Raw genomic sequence first — 17,581 nt, 5'->3', positions numbered from 1 at the left:
AAATGCATTAGGCCCTAATCTATGGATTTCACATGACTGGGCAGGGGCACAGCCATGGGTGGGCTTGGGAGGGTATAGGCCCACCCACTGGGGAGCCAGGCCCAGCCAATCAGAATGAGTTTTTGCCCCAAAAATGGCTTTATTACAGACAGAAATACACCTCAGTTTCATCAGCAGTCCAGGCAGCTGGTCTCAGACCATCCGACAGGTGAAGAAGCCGGATGTGGAGGTCCTGGGCTGGCGTGGTTACACGTGGTTTGCAGTTGTGAGGCAGGTTGGACGTACTGCCAAATTCATTAAAATGACTTTGGAGGTGGCTTATGGTAGATAAATGAACAGCTCTGGGGATTTTCCTTGCGTCAGCATGCCAATTGCACGCTCCCTCAAAATATTTTAGAGCGGCCTTTTATTTTCCCCAGCACAAGTTACACCTGTGTAATGATTATGCTGTTCATCAGCTTAATATGCCACATCTGTCAGTTGGATGGATTATCTTGATAAAGGAGAAATGTTCACTAACAGGGATGTCATGCACTTTATTTTTGAGAAATAAGCTTTTAGTGCGTATGGAAAAATGATGGGATCTTTTATATCAGCTAATGAAACATGGGAACAACATGTTACATGCTGAGTTTGTTTTTCCTAGTATAATTTGGCTTGCTTTAACATACCTTCACCATTCCAAAAACAGGTTGACAGTGTTTAATCCACTAGACCCATCAGAGTGCAAGATGGATGATTCAAAACACCCCAAATACAGTCATCTGCCCTTACTCCTATCTCAAATACGTTTATCTCAATAACTCAAAATCCTCAAAAATATGGGAAGATGGTGTGAATATTGTCTTTGAAAAATGACCCTCTATAACACTCATTTGATATAATGTAAAAATGACTTCCAAGATTAAGCACATAGACTTTTATACAGGTAACAGTACCATTGAATGAACCATGTAATGCACAATATGGCAGCATCCTTCGAAAATATGCTATTGGCTTACTATTATTTGGCAGAAATTATACATCAAATCACATTTAGATTCCCATTTAAGAAGTATTCAATCAATTGCAGTTAATTCGATTTCAGATAACACTTTTAGAAGTGTGTTTAAGTGGGGGCCGTCGCGCACAGTGTGTGGCCATCCTATCGCCTCTGACCACAGAACATGAGCCAGCGTTTTCCGTTCATTTCCAGACGATTCTACATATATCACCCAGGAGGTGATCAACTGCGCGCGTCCGACATTTGTGTCGGTCTGTCTTGTCCCTTTGGTTTCCACAGCAGCATATGCTGGATGAAGAATAGAGTTGTCACTTGATGTATAAATTGTCAGTCTGGCTTTGTGTGCAGGATGACTTTTCAGTCATGTTTTCCATCAGAATTGAACATGGTCACACCACATGACAGACCGTTTCTATATCTTCTCCCTCCGTCCGAGACACACTGGCATTTCTGTGCAAAACTAAGCCACCTCTGAATGAACTATCAGGAAAGCCACGATCATTCAATACCGCCTTAAATCAAGTTCTCATTTAGACTGCATTACATGCATTACTCTGTCAATGCGAATAACAAGAAGGAACAGAGCAAAGAAAAACAGCAATAGATCCTAAACTAAATAACAAGCATGCATCACCTGACTAAGAACAAATGATAGACAAAGACAACAAGGCAGTTTAGTCATGTATTGTAAATGAATGAAGTCCCCTAGGTAATTTAGTTGGTGCCACACGTGGTGCCTCGAAATGTACAAGACAATTATTGAAAAACTAGGCGAAACCAAGGTTGGTTTGTCCATGGCGCCTGCATTTTTCTAATTTTAACACCTATATAAGAAGAGAGACATGGAGTTTATCCTGAATAAATGTTCTCACAGGAACAAGTGACATGTTCACCTTGGCTAGGTCCATTTAAATTTTACATTTCCATTAAGGGTGCCATGTTGATTTTAGAATTTCTAGAATCAGCCGCAGACATTTTAACACCAGGGTCTTATTCTTGCTCCAATTTTCGATTACCAGGAGCCATTTCCCTCAATTACATTGGAGAATTGTGTTCGCGTTTTTATATCTTGGGGGATAAGAAAATATTATCATCAAAATGCTGTTTGTAGTTATTGTTGGCTTTGCCATCTTAGCTCCAACCATATCTACCAATAAAACATTGTTCTTACAAAGGCAGAGGAAGGTTTGTAATTCGAGAAAAAAATAAAATAGAGAAATATAAAGGTTTTCAAAAGAAAGACAGATTTGTAGACATAACGTTGTTGTGAATGGTTGTTCCTCTTCTGTATGGTCCTCATTTGTACAGCCTTGGTGAAGCTGACACGACAAGTGAGAGGCACAATGCTATATTTGCTATTCATATTGTGCATAGGGACGAAGTTAAGTTTAACACAAATTATACAGAACTATTAAAATGGATATTGGCTTTGTGTAACCGGAACAGAGGATCATGACAAAATGAACAGATTGTGGATAAACAAGGTAACATTGAGGCCAGGGAGAGCAGAAAACGAGAGCGAGAGACAGCCAAGTGATGAATTCCCAGTAACACTTTACTTGGAGCCTGACGTTATAACGCATGATGATGCATTGTAGGGCTCATAATACTTAAAAAGCATTACCAAGATTTAAGAGACACCTAGGACTGAGCAAAGTCTATTACAAGGTGTGTGCGAGTGTATGCATGTGCCAATTGGTGTCAAATAATCCCCCAAGGTCTCTGTGACATCCCGTTAACGAACGCGGCCCATAAGCATATCACAGCAGTGTCTCTATTTGCCGTTCATATATTCAGCGCCTCTCTGCTGAGAGAGAAAAAGTCCGGTGGTGGGGGGTAAGGTTAGAACACGGAAAGAGGTCTATTTTAATTTCCTAAAGGTAGAAAAAGTAAGGTGAAACAGCGGGGGAATTGAAATTGTATGATTGTATAATCCTGCATAGGATTTAGCGCTGATCCTGTGTGTGTGTGTGTGTGTGTGTGTGTGTGTGTGTGGAAATAAATAAGCATGCCATTGTGTGTGGCCTTCTGTAGACAGTTTCTGTGCATTTCTGATTTCATGGGGTTTCTGCACATTTTGGGTTCCATCAGTTCATTGCTGCATTTGACTGTGTTATGATTATTCTAAGCAGTTCTGCTGAGACGGAGGCTGTCCTAATATGGACACCGTAAAACAGCATAATTCAAACGGTGTCAGTTCTTTGCCACATTGTGGATTGTTGGAATGCACAGTGTATTACCACACATTAAAAGGAGGATTTAGTCTTTACCATGGCACAGTCAATAATACAGCGAGAGATCAGTACACAGCTATTTGTAAACCCTTTTAAGATGAGGAAGCAATGAGATACGCATTGGTACGCTCTCCAAAATACAGCTGTTCATCTATAACCCTAAAATGGAAGTTTAGTGCATGTTTAAAGCTGAGCGTGATCAATTTGGCTCTGCTACGGCTGGTGGGTGCGGACATCGCGCAAAAGGCACGCAGAGTACACGGCAGAGAAACTCAAGCATGAAGGGTGACTTGGACGAAAACAACTATTCTGTACCCTTCACGCCCTGATCTGTTTCACCTGTCCTTGTGATTGTCTCCACCCCCTCCAGGTGTCGCTTATTTTCCCTGGTGTATTTGTCCCTGTGTTGTTCAAGTCAACCAGCGTGTTTTTCCCATGCTCCTGCTTTTCTATTCTTTTTTTCCCCCGGGTTTTGACCTTTGCCTGTTTTTCTGGACTCCATTCCCGCCTGCCTGACCATTCTGCCTGCCCTGACCTCGAGCCTGCCTGCCATTCTGTACCTCTGGAACTCTGAACTGGTTTTGACCTTTTGCCTGTCCACGACCATTCATTCCTTGCCAAGCCCTTTTGGATTGTTAATAAACATCTTGGACTCTAACCATCTGCCTCCTGTGTCTGCATCTGGGTCTCGCCTTGTGCCCTTATAGTACCATTTGTAGCCAGAACACCATTGAGCAAAGAGCAAGATCACCTTCTACTTGCTACAGGCCAATCACATAATGCATGGATGGATCTGAAATATTGTAATGCGCAAACAGGTACATTGCTGCATATTTTTAGCAGTAGTTTACCTCCTGACCAAAAAATAACAAGGCAAATACTTGCTACAGCAGGTACAACATGGTTTTTCATATGTTCAACGTGAGGATGGTAGATATACTCTGGCTGTGGTACCTTCCCTCAATAAAATGCTTCAACAGCATTTCAGAGGAGGTAATAACTGTCTGTGGGAAACAGCCATACATTAAATTTGACACAAGATTTACACATTTGCAATTGTAACATGTTCCATGTATTTGAAAGGACCTGATAACCTCTTTCCAACACATTTTAAGATTATTTAGGGAGAAAAAAACTACACTCCAAACAAGCGTTTTACAATTCGGGGCCCCCCGAGTTGCGCAACCGGGGTTGTCCAGGTTAGGGGAGGGTTTGGCCAAGGGGCCTTTACTTGCTCATCACGCTCTCATGATTCCTTGTGGTGGGCTTGGCACCTGCAGGTTAACTTCAGTCGTCAGTTGAACAATGTTTCCTCCGACATTGATGCAACTACCTTCCAGGTGAAGCAGGCGGGTGTTAAGGAGCGTGCTTAGGCGGGTCATGGTTTGGAGCATGTATGACTCGACCTTCGCCTTTCCCGAGCCCGTTGGGGAGTTGCAGCGATGAGACAAGATCGTAATTGGGAGAAAAAGGGGGTAAAATACAAAAAAATACAATTCAATTTGTGTTAAAATAAAATGTGCTATTGTGTAATTATTGTATTTCCAACTAGTTTTTAACATGTACTGTACATTTCCAGTAGGCTGTACAATTCCGGTAGGCTTTGCCTGGCTACCCATCCACATCTCCGGCCAAATGCCACACCCACTAAAGTTTCTTCTCAACGAAGAATCTGGATTTTGCCTTCTTGAATGCGAACACATTCAATTCGTTCTGGTTGGCCCCCAAAAACTGATGGGTTGGGCCTACACCTATATTCACATCAGCTCAAACAACTTCATGGGTAGTAGGTTCAGCGATCGAGCAGCTAAATTAAATTCAGGATGAGTCATCAGGCAACTTCAAAACTCAAACTATATAATATTGAGGATAACTTCCTAATATTGAGTCGCAACTCCTTTTGCCCTCAGAACACCCTCAAGTCTACAAAGTATTGAAAGCATTCCACAGGGATGCTGTCCCATGTGGACTCCAATGTTTCCCACAGTTGTGTCAAGTTGCCTAGATGTCCTTTGGGTGTTGGACCATTCTTGATACACATGGGAAACAGCATTGCAGTTCTTGACACACTCAATTAAAAGGCACTTAAATCTTTTGTCTCGCCCATTCACATTCTGAATGGCACACATACACAATGTTTTGTGTACTCAGTGTATGCGGCCTTATGCTATCTTTTCCTCATTGTGTGATACAGTAACACAAAAACATTTACATTACATATACAGCATTACATATGATATCAACATTCCATTTTGTATTTGAAATACCTTATATGTTCAGGTAATCAGTCCTATAAATAAACCACATATACAGTGGGTACTGTACAGTGGGTACAACCTATGTAAGGTCACTCCTATAAATAAACCACACATACAGTGGGTATCAAGTATTCACCCTGGGATTTTTTCACATTTTGTGGCATTAATTGTAATATTGTTTGTCTTTCATCTACACAAAATACTCCATTATGTCAAAGTGAAAAGATACATCTACAGATGTGTACAAATTAATACAACTAAATAACTAAGATAGTTGTTGTTGCATACATTTTCACCCCCTTTCTTTAGGCAAACCTAAATAAGTTCAGCAGTAAAATATATGGACTAACTCTGTATGAAATAATAGGGGTTGACATTTTTTAATGACTACCCATTCCTCTGGCTCCCATACATACAACCTATGTAAGGTCACTCAGTCAAGTACTGAATTTAGCACAGATTCAACTACAAAGACCAGGGAGCTTTTTGAAAGCCTCATAAAGAAGGGCAGTGATTGATAGATGGGTAACAAAAACAAATCTGACATTTAAGCGTTAAGCTTATAATCAAGTTCTCTCAAAGAGTGTAGTGTATAAAGTCAGAAGATCTGTTGTCTCTGCCACTGCCTGTCACCAAGGGAGTACCCCAAGGCTCGATCCTAGGCCCCACGCTCTTCTCAATTTACATCAACAACATAGCTCAGGCAGTAGGAAGCTCTCTCATCCATTTATATGCAGATGATACAGTCTTATACTCAGCTGGCCCCTCCTCAGATTTTGTGTTAAACGCTCTACAACAAAGCTTTCTTAGTGTCCAGCAAGCTTTCTCTGCCCTTAACCTTGTTCTGAACACCACTAAAACAAAGGTCATGTGGTTTGGTAAGAAGAATGCCCCTCTCCCCACAGGTATGATTACTACCTCTGAGGGTTTAGAGCTTGAGGTAGTCACCTCATACAAGTACTTGGGAGCACGGCTAGACGGTACATTGTCCTTCTCTCAGCGCATATCATAGCTCATCCACGACATACAACACCCGTTCTGCCGATCACATTCTGTTAAAGTCCCCAAAGCACACACATCCCTGGTTCGCTCATCTTTTCAGTTCGCTGCAGCTTGCGACTGGAACGAGCTGCAACAAACAGTTTTATCTCAATCTCTTCATTCAAAGACTCATTCATGGACGCTTACTGAGAGTTGTGGCTCCTTTGCGTGATTTTTGTTCTCTCTACCTTCTTGCCCTTTGTTGTCTGTGCCCAATAATGTTTGTATCATGTTTTGTGCTGCTACCATGTTGTGCTGCTGCATGTTATGTTGCTACCATGTTGTGTTGCTACAATGCTGTGTTGTCATGTGTTGCTGCCATACTATGTTGTTGTCTTAGGTCTCTCTGTACATAGTGTTGTGTTGTCTCTCGTCGTGACATGCATTTTTTTTCCTATTTAAATGTTTTAAATTTTCATTCCCTGTCTCCACAGGAGGCCTTTCGCCTTTTGGTAGGCCGTCATTGTAAATAAGAATTTGTTCTTAACTGACTTGCCTGGTTAAATAAATCAAATTTTAAAAAAAGTGAATAATTATGCTGTTGATGATGTATTAAACCACGCAGAAATAACAAAGATACAGTCGTCCTTCTGAACTGAGCTGCATAAAAGGAAGAAAACTGCTCAAGGATGTCACCATGGGGACATTGGTGATTTTAAAACAGCTACAGAATTAAATGGCTGTTATGGGAGAAAACTGAGGATGGTTCAACAACATTGTAGTGACTCCACAATAATGGACCTAAATGACAGCGTGAAAAGAAGAATACAAAATATACAGAATAAAACATGCATATGTATGTATGCAACAAGGCACTAAAGTAATACTGCAAAGAAACACGGCACAGGAATACACTTTTTGGCCTAAATGCAAAGCCTTATGTTTGGGTTACATCTAACACAACACATCGTTGACGAACTGACGCCTTATTTTCAACGATGGTGTCGGCTGCATTATGGTATACGTACGCTTGATATTGGCAAAGACGAAAATAAATGGGATGGAGCTGAGCACAGGCAAAATCCAAGAGGAAAACCTGCTTAAGTCTGCTTTACACCAGATACTGGGAGAGGAATTCACCTTTCAGCGGGACTATAACCTACAACACAAGGCCAAATCTACACTGGAGTTGCTTGCCATGATGACAGTGATTGTCCCCGAGTGGCCAAGTTACAGTTTTGACTTAAATATGCTTGAAAATGTATGGCAAAACTTTAAATTGCTGTCTAGTCATGATCCCCAAAACCTTGACAGAGCTTGAAGAATTCTGAAAAGAATAATGGGCAAATATTGTACAATCCCGGTGTACAAAACACTTAGAGACTTACCCAAGATTACTCATAACTGTAATCGCTGCCAAAGATGTTTGTAACATGTGTTGACTCAGGGGGGTGAATACTTTTTACATTTTCATTAATCTTAAAAAAATGTTCTGTGAGAGTGTTTTGTGTAGATCGTTGGCAAAGAGGTCAATTAAATCAATTTTAATCCCAGTATGTATCACAATAAAAATGTGAAGAAATCCAAGGGGGTTGAATATTTATGATGCCCACTGTAGACCACAGACACTTGACAGTCAATAAAGTATTCCACAAAGAGCATAAACACCTGCAGCTAATCAGATAGGAGCAAACAAGCAAAGAAACGCCCAAGCATTCTGTCGGTTGCCATCCTTGGTCACAACTACCTTTGTACCCAATGCTACAGCCCCCTGTGTTCCCCCTATACAGGGTCCATATTAGGAAGAAGTCCTGCTGAGACTGAGGCTGTCCTAATGTGGACACTGTACCCCTATTCCCCTTCACAAATAATCAGTAGGTCCCCGCGGTGCTCACTGTGGTATAGCTGATCTTGGACATGGACGAAGGACCAATAGTCCCTGTCACTGTCATCTCATCATCCCTGCCGCCCCGCCTCCCCCGGCGGCGCCGACAGCAGGGCGGACGGCAGTGGGCAAAGGTGGTGATCAACGCCTTGCGGAAGCGTGTATTCATAAAACAATAGATAACGGGGTTAACGCACGCCGATGTGTAGCTCAACAGGTGGATGAACGAGATAGGTGCCCCCGAGAGGAGCCGGTGGGCTGAGCTGATGTGGAAAGCCTTCCACGTGTTGGCCGTGTACAGGGGCATCCAGCAGAGGAAGAAGAGGACGGCAGTGACGATGAGCATGCGGATCACGCGCTTCTTGGCCAAGAGTTTAGCCTCCGAGCTATTGCTTCGAGGGTGCTCAGTGGACACTCTGGGTTTGGGAGGGGCCGGAGTAGGGGTGGTGAGGGTAGACAGCTCCATGGACGGTGGCTTCTTCGGCATCTGGATGTAGCAGCCGTCATCGTCTGTGTCGTTGGTCACGGTGGTGTTTACTCCGTTCTTCAGTGCTGTGGAATGTACATGGAAGTCTGTAAGTGGGTCTAAATTGGGTGTAAGTGTGTAGGTGAGTGTATGGTGTAGGTTGAAGAAAGAGTACATGACTAATAATAGCATAAGCAAAGAGTTGATGACATAAGCCTGCATTGTGGGGAACATGCATTCACAAACAAATAGGCCTTATGAAAACAAAGTTACTGTATGAATGCAAAACCCTTACCCTGGCCCCAGACTTATTATTTCCTGTTTTAAAAACCCTAAACCTAGTCCTTGCTCTCATTGCTTCTACACAACCCTATTTCAAAACCCCAATCCCTAACCCAAAACCTTAACTTCACTTGTGTAACTTTCAATTTGTAAGAAACAAATGAGATGTTCAATCAAATCCACAACATGATGATACATGTGGTGTAGGAGTCTCACCACTGCTCTCTCTGTTTTGGTCCAGCTCAAACTTCATCCCCCGGCACAGCTCTCTGGAGATGAGTCCATAGGCAACGATCATTACCACCCCAGGGATGAAGAACAAGATTAAAAGCAACAACATGTACCTGAGAAGAAAGGAGAGAGGGAAAATAGGGAAAATGAGTGAAAGAGGGGAGAGAGAAAGAAGGAGGGAAAGAGGGACAGGAAGCCAGACAGGAAGAGAAAAAAGTGACTTTGATCATTGTGGTCATAAAATTGCATAATATTTCTATGGTGGTCATTAACATTTTACCAATTATCTTTACATCATCCAGATGCTATCAACTTGGCCGTATACAAAAAAAGTACAAATCCACTATTGTTCATTCTACACACTTTGAGAATTAGTAGAGAGGAAGCCCTTATTTTGTGTTGTGTGAAATTCTAATGGGTGCGTGGGTGTTTTCCTCTGAACATCCTCCATGGATGGTTCCTTTTTCATCTCCCATCAGCCTTTGCAGCAGGTTAGGCTCTCATTCATTCATTAATGCAGCCTCTGATACTCAAAGCTTTTCATCAGTACTCTGTTTGATAGTGGGTCACATATCAGGGGTGGGGGGACACAAGGTGACAGGAAGCAGGGACACACAGAGAGGAAGTAAATAGAGGTTAGAGGTTTCGGTTCATCTATTTGTTTAGTCTTTGATCCTGATTCTCTATCGTCAGAGAGGAACATGGAAGGGAGCGAGGAACAGGTGCTACACTAATATATCTGTTTCACATTATTTGAGGATTCTTCATGGCTGGCATCATTTGTAAGCATAATCATAATTACACACTCTGATTTAATAGCCAATTTGGGGAGTAGCCCGTAATGGACCCAGAGTCCCTGTGGCTGTCAGTCCAACACCTTAGCCATTACACCAAGATGCTCAGCCTCAAATTAGGTCACCAAAGTACAAAAGTAAGTACAAGTTGTGTTTCAATAGCATCTTTTCTGAAGTATATTGTAGTAACTAAAAATGATAGGTATTATATTTTGTGTGCTTGTTGATGACATCTACTGTCACCGCTGCTTTCATCATTTTTTAAATATCAATACACATTATAATATAAATCTGATTAAAATTATTTTACCTGCCACTGTAAAGAGAGTGGCCCCTTCCCCAGACCCCTTCCCTTTTTCCACATGTTGTTAGGTTATGTCCTTATTGTTAAACGGATTAAAAACAAAAAATCCTCATTAATCTACACACAATACTCCATAATGTATATAAAAACATAATATTCAGAGACTCAAAATTGAGCTCAGATGCATCCTCTTTCCATTCATCATCCTTAAGATGTTTCTGCAACTTGAGTGGAGTCCACTTGTGGTAATTTAAATGGACTGGACATGATTTGGAAAGACACACACCTGTCTATATAAGGTCCCACAGTTGACAGTTTATGTTAGAGCAAAAACCAAGTCATGAGGTCAAAGTAATTGTCTGTAGAGCCCCGAAACAGGATCGTGTTGAGGCACAGATCTGCAGAAGGATACCAAAACATTTCTGCAGCTTTGAAGATCCCCAAGAGCACAGTGGCCTCAATCATTCTGAAATGGAAGAAGTTCGGCCACTTGGCCGAACTGAATAATCAGGGAGTAGGGCCTTGGTCAGGGAGGTGACCAAGAAACCGATGGTCACTCTGACAGATCTCCAGAGTTCCTCTGTGGAGATGGGAGAACCTTCCAGAAGGACAACCATCTCTGCAGCACTCCACCAATGAGGCTTTATGGTAGAGTGGCTAGATGGAAGCCACTCCTCAGTAAAAGGCACATGACAGCCCGCTTGGAGTTTGCCAAAAGGCACCTAAAGGACTCTCAGACCATGAGAAACAAGATTCTCTGGCTGATGAAAGATTGAAGTCTTTGGCATGAATGCTACATCTGAAGTAAACCTGGCACCATACCTACGCTGAAGCATGGTGGTGGCAGCATCATGCTGTGGGGATGTTTTTCAGTGGCAGGGATTGGGAGACTAGTCAGGATTGAGGGAAAGATGTGACGGTTCACCTTCCAACAGGACAAGGACCCTAAGCACACAGCCAAGACAATGCAGAAGTGGCTTCGGGACAAGTCTTGGAATGTCCTTGAGTGGCACAACCAGAGCCCGGACTTGAACCCGATCGAACATCCCTGGAGCAACCTGAAAATAGCTGCATAGCGACTCTCCCCATCCAACATCAGAGCTTGAGAGGATCTCCAGAGAAGAATGGGAGAAACTCCTCATACAGGTGTGCCAAGTTTGTAGCATCATTCCCAAAAAGACGAGGCTGAAATCGCTGCCAAAGGTGCTTCAACAAAATACTGAGAAATGGGTCTGAAAACTTACGTAAATGGAATTGTTATGTTTTTTATTTATAGATTAGGAAAAATGAGGGTTTTGCATTCATACAGTGCTTTGTTAAGGGGTTTTGTGTAGATTGATGAGGGGAAGAAAAAATATTTAAATAGATTTTTGAATAAGGTTGTAATGTAACAAAATGTGGAAAAGGTCAAGGAGGTCGGAATACTTTCCGAATACACTGTATATCCCCAAAGGACTCTTGCGGTTGTAGTGTAAAATAAAAATAAGTATAGTCTGGGGTTGGGGTGGGAGGTTCTGACAGGCCACAATCAGTGAACAACTAAACTCAGCAAAAAATAAATGTCCTCTCACTGTCAACTGCGTTTATTTTCAGCAAACTTAACATGTGTAAATATTTGTATGAACATAACGAGATTACACAACTGAGACATAAACTGAACAAGTTCCACAGACATGCGACTAACAGAAAGGGAATAATGTGTCCCTGAACAAAGCGAGAGTCAAAATCAAAAGTAACAGTCAGTATCTGGTGTGGCCTCCAGCTGCATTAAGTACTGCAGTGCATCTCCTCCTCATGGACTACACCAGATTTGCCAGTTCTTGCTGTGAGATGTTACCCCACTCTTCCACCAAGGCACTTGCAAGTTCCCAGACATTTCTGGGGGAAATAGCCCTAGCCCTCACCCTCCGATCCAACAGGTCCCAGACGTGCTCAATGGGATTGAGATCCGGGCTCTTCGCTGGCCATGGCAGAACAGTGACATTCCTGTCTTGCAGGATATCACGCACAAAACGAGCAGTATGGCTGGTGGCATTGTCATGCTGGAGGGTCAGGATGAGCCTACATGAAGGGTACCTTCTAAAACTGCTTCCCTAGCACTGAGTCAATGCGAACTAATCTGTCCTAAAATATAATTTCTTTGCAATAATGTTGCTGTGGTGCTCCTAAAAGTCCGGCTATGACAATTCTGTTCAGTCTTGCAGGGGGAAAAGGGAAGACTTTACTTTTGGGCAAATGTAATGTCAGTGGAAATATATTGAAAATAGCATAAAATGCCTCATTGCTTCCCTGATCAGAAAATCTTTATTTTGAAACAAATCTATTCAATATAAGCAATCAAACAAAACAAAACCGAACAAACCCAAGATACTTTTTTGTACAAGGGACTGGCAATCTATGTTCCATTGATGCCTGCTTACTTTGAAACTACCACACGAGAACTGACAATTAGTGTCAGGAACTTATCTAAGGGACCAGTCAGAAGCCTGTTCTGACCACTGCACTAGAGGTCTCCAGTCAGAAACTCACTCACCACGTCTGTTCTACCCCACCGCTTGGCCATTCCAGGCGGCACATGTGGCCCGTAGATCGGTCTGGTTTGGGGAAGGACTTGAGGTGGCTGAACACTGGGTAGGGCACCATCATGACCACCGACAACACCCAGATGGCAGCGATGACACGGTAGGCGTGGGAACGAGTCTGCCATGCCCGCGACTTCAGCGGGTTGCAGATGGCGCTGTACCTCTCGGTCGCAATGGCGACCAGGCTGAAGGTGGAGATGCTGACGGAGAGCGCTATGGGAACGCAGGGAAGGCGGAGGGGTCAATAAGAGAGAGATTAAAATGACAGTATCAACAGTGATCAGACCTGGGTTCAAATAGTACTTGTTTTATTTTCTTTCTGTCTGGAGTGCCAGATGTACGGAGTTTAAACTTTTATCACCATTGAGCAAGGCAAGTTCAATTAAGCAGAAAACATATTTGAATGAAAACAAATACTATATTTCCAGGTGATACACACCTTCTATATATTTGAGCAGGCTTGACACATCAGAGAGATGCAAGTATGCCACCAAAAAAGTGAAGACAAATGGTGAAACCTCTTTAGCTTATCATTAAGTAAAGACACGAAGTACATTACATTCCAGACAAATAGCCTCACACTGATGGAATCACACCATTGTCGTTCTGTCCTGCTCAATGTTAGACCTCTGAAGTGCATTATAATACCATAGGACACCCTTGTAATTGGTTTCAAACTTGAATGAAAATCTTTTTGTGAAAATCTTCAACCCAAACTGTGTTTGCCTTCATAAATATGTATGAAGCTGCACTGAGGGAGTGCGCTCAATCGGTCTGCAGTCAGACAAGGAGTCAGCAGTGAAGATGAATAGCATTAATAAAAGCATACTGTACCTGCACTAAACCGGCAGCCATTACCCAGCATCTGAGACTCGCTCTAATATATTCCACCCACTAATCCTCCCTCCTTAGAAAGATCCACAACTTTAATACCATACCCACCTCTGTCGTGACGTGACTATCATTAATGTGATGACATCTATTTTATCAAATCAATTAACTATGTTAATTATTACGTGCTTAAATGAATCATGTAACAATTAACTCAATTGTAACTTGGGGCACTACGGAAAAAGTTTGTTTAATGAGTTATCGTTTCCCGAATTAACTCAAGAATTTGACAGAATATACCATTATCATACCAGTCATCCATTAATTATTACCTCATATCAGTCTCATTCTAAATGTTGTTGACTGCAAATCTGCACGAACTCTAGTCTAAATGATCATTCAGCGATACACAAATTGGCTTCATTATCTATTTACTAACTAACTAACTAATCATACAGAATTACATAAACACACAGGATAGATTACAGGTTGATTAGTAACATAATACAATGAAAAGTCCCTAGTGGACTAACCCAGTATGACGGCTTGTTACATAATGAAAGGGAGGGGCAAGATAAAGAGAGCAGGACAGACTGAGTAGGCTGGTGCATACATGTGGAAGCTATACTCATGAGAATTAATACTTTGCACATGAACGACCGCTCATTCGAAAACAATTGCAATGTATATATTTACGATTGTATGTCTCAGCAATGTACTGGTCTGATGTAGATTTTGTTACGAGTCCTTAGTAAGCACTCTGGCAAAAGGGGAGTGCCATCCTTTTGGCATAATGTCTGTGCTCATGTCAGCGTGATTACTGACTGGGTAAAACTTTACATAAGAAACAATGATGTAATTTAGAAGGCTAAAATCAAAATGTAATCTTCTCACAAATAGTTTTATATTGAATCATATATGTTTTACAACATTTAGATGTAACTCTGACATATACATTGTGAAAGTTACAATGTTTCCGTTATAACGTCTTTAATGATGATCACAGAATAATTAATTATCTGACATGATTATTGTTTGGATCTCCACTGAACATCCCAAAAGTTTGGATTTCAAAACTAATGTTCCATTGTCAAATCTTTTGATGCTAAAGTTTTTAACATGAGTCTTTCTCTACACACAAATCATTTTGGACTTCTACATACTGAAGGTCCAGAGAGAGAAAGTTTACAACTGGTTGTTAAAGTCATATAACCGGCCCCACTCCCCCTCTTCGGTGGGAGAGAGGGGGGGCTATCGTTGATTCTCACCCAGGAGCGAGAGTCATGACAACTCATACTCTATTTCACAATCACAGAAATGCTTTGTTTTCGCACTACACTTCTCTGATCAGCAGAAGGCTGCATCCACAGAGGCATTCATTTCATAGGCTAATATCTTTTTTTTTTGCACAGTCAGTCAGTCAGTCAGTCAGTCAGTCAGACAGTCAGACAGTCAGACAGTCAGACAGACAGACACAGACAGACAGACAATTTGACCCTCTTGAGGTTTGGAAACCCCAGCTTTATAGTGAGCACTTGGCAGTATATTTTTCTAAGCACTATATGCAACGTGCGCTCCATGCTAAGATAATAGAATTCTACTCTATCCCTCTGAAGTGAAGATTGTAAAGCTATCTGCTCTGTGCTCAAATTACATTTTAAGTCAGCATACAGTACAATAGTATCGCTTTAATCTCTTACAGGGAATTAATTTACATGTCTGAATTTTTTATTTAACTAGTTAATAAGATTTTTATTTGATTTACAATGATGGCCTACCAAAAGGCAAAATGCCTCCTGCAAAACACACATCATGACAAGAGAGACATCACAACACTTCCTAAAGAGATACATAAGACAACAACACAGCATGGCAGCAACACATGACAAGATAGCATGATAGCAACACAACATGGCAGCAGCACAAACATGGTACAAACATTGTTGGTCACAGACAACAGCACAGAGTGCAAAAAGGTAGAGACAACAATACATTGTGTGCTAAGCAGCCACAATGTCAGTAAGTGTGTCCATGATTTAGTCTTTGAATGTAGAAATCGAGATAAAACTATCCAGTTTGAGTGGTTTTTGCTGCTCCAGTCCAGTTTGCAGTTCCTGTTGTTCCTGCAGCAAACTGATCACATTCAAGGAGACACACAGAATCACCTTCAATAAGTCAACTAAATTCAATTAGCTACAGGTAGAAGTTTGACTTGAACTTTGGAGGAAAGGTCTTCTTTTGTTCTATTTCCACCCATGTTTAAGCATCTGCAGCTTCTGTATCATCACTTTGCTAGAGACCTGGGTTCAAATAGTAAACTGTGCTTAATTGTACTTTCTTGGCACATCGGAACCAATGGGATACTCCCAAAAATGCAAACCCGCAAATCTGACACTCTAGGCAAGCCCAAGAAAATGATCTAAGTAACACTTTATATTAAGTTGCCCTTACTACTATAACTGAGTTAACAACATAGTAGATACATATGCTTTAGTGTGTACAGGAAAAAGTCATAAAAGATGGCGCCGACAGAGAGGGTAGTCGCTTCTAGTCCTTAGGAAACTGTGTAGTATTTAGTTTTTTAATGTATTATTTCTTACATTGTTTGCCCAGAAAATCTTAAGTGTTATTACATACAGCCGGGAAGAACTATTGGATATCAGAGCAACGTAAACTTACTAGCGCTATGACCAGGAATACGAATTTCCCGGAGCGGATCCTTTGTTCATACCACCCAAGGCATTCGAACTGATTCCAGAGTCTGACCAAAACGACGTCGCTGCAGGAGGCATACACACCACCCACCGCTTCTGAGTATTTTACTCGCTAATGTCCAGTCTCTAGATAACAAGCTAGACGAAAATAGGGCTACGGTTGTTTTCCAGAGAGACATCCGGGGTTGTAACAGACTCTGTTTCATGGAAACAAGGCTCTATGGGGACAAGCTGTCGGAGTAAGTACAGCCACCGGGATTCTTTGTGCGTCGCATTGACAGGAATAAACATCTCTCAGGGAAGAAGAAGGGCGGGGGTGTATGTTTCATGATTAACGACTCATGGTGTATATGTAACAACATACAGGAACTCAAGTCCTTCTTTTCACCGGACCTAGAATTCCTCACATACAAATGCCGTCCGTATTATCTCCCAAGATAAATCTTGTCCATTATTGACACTGAGGAGTAAATCGGCCCAAAGACAACACCACGATAGCCCTCAAGAAACTCCATTGGACTATGTGCAAACTGGAAACCATATATCCGGAGGCTGTATTTATTGTAGATGGGGATTTTCACAAAGCACATTTGAGAACGAAGCTACCTAAATTCTGTCAGCATATCGATTGTAGTACCCGGGCTGGCAAAAACACTGAATCACTGCTACTCTAACTTCTGCGGTGCATCCCCCGCCCTTTGTTCGGCAAATCCGACCACAACTCCATTTTGCGTCTCCCCTCCTATAGGCAGAAATTCATACAGGATGTACCCGTGACAAGGACCATTCAACGCTGGCTTGACCAATCAGAATCCACGCTTCAAGATAGTTTTGATCACGCGGAATGGGACATGTTCCAGAGAATAATATAGATTTATACACTGATTCAGTGAGTGAGTTTATAAGGAAGTGCATAGAAGATGTTGTACCGTGGATACCGCGGCATTCGCTCAAAACTGAAAACACGAACCACAGCATTTAACCATGGAAAGATGACTGGGAATATGGCCAAAAAC

The 17,581-nt window shown here is 41.9% G+C and overlaps 1 protein-coding gene across 1 annotated transcript in view; it reads right to left on the bottom strand.

Moving 5' to 3' along the window:
- Positions 1–7,357: 7,357 nt before the first annotated feature.
- LOC112219916 (cholecystokinin receptor-like) overlaps positions 7,358–17,581 on the bottom strand; it is a 59,804-nt gene continuing 49,580 nt past the window's right edge. Inside the window, exons 3-5 of the mRNA XM_024381413.2 lie at positions 12,972–13,233; positions 9,326–9,453; positions 7,358–8,913 (exon numbers count right to left, since the gene is read on the bottom strand). Coding sequence (XP_024237181.2) covers positions 8,348–8,913; positions 9,326–9,453; positions 12,972–13,233 — 956 coding nt within the window. The 3' untranslated portion in view covers positions 7,358–8,347. The remainder of the gene's footprint in view (positions 8,914–9,325; positions 9,454–12,971; positions 13,234–17,581) is intronic.

The sequence above is a fragment of the Oncorhynchus tshawytscha genome, linkage group LG07 (genome assembly GCF_018296145.1).
Source record: "Oncorhynchus tshawytscha isolate Ot180627B linkage group LG07, Otsh_v2.0, whole genome shotgun sequence".
NCBI classification, from domain to species: domain Eukaryota; kingdom Metazoa; phylum Chordata; class Actinopteri; order Salmoniformes; family Salmonidae; genus Oncorhynchus; species Oncorhynchus tshawytscha.
This window is presented reverse-complemented; position numbering and strand designations above follow the sequence as displayed.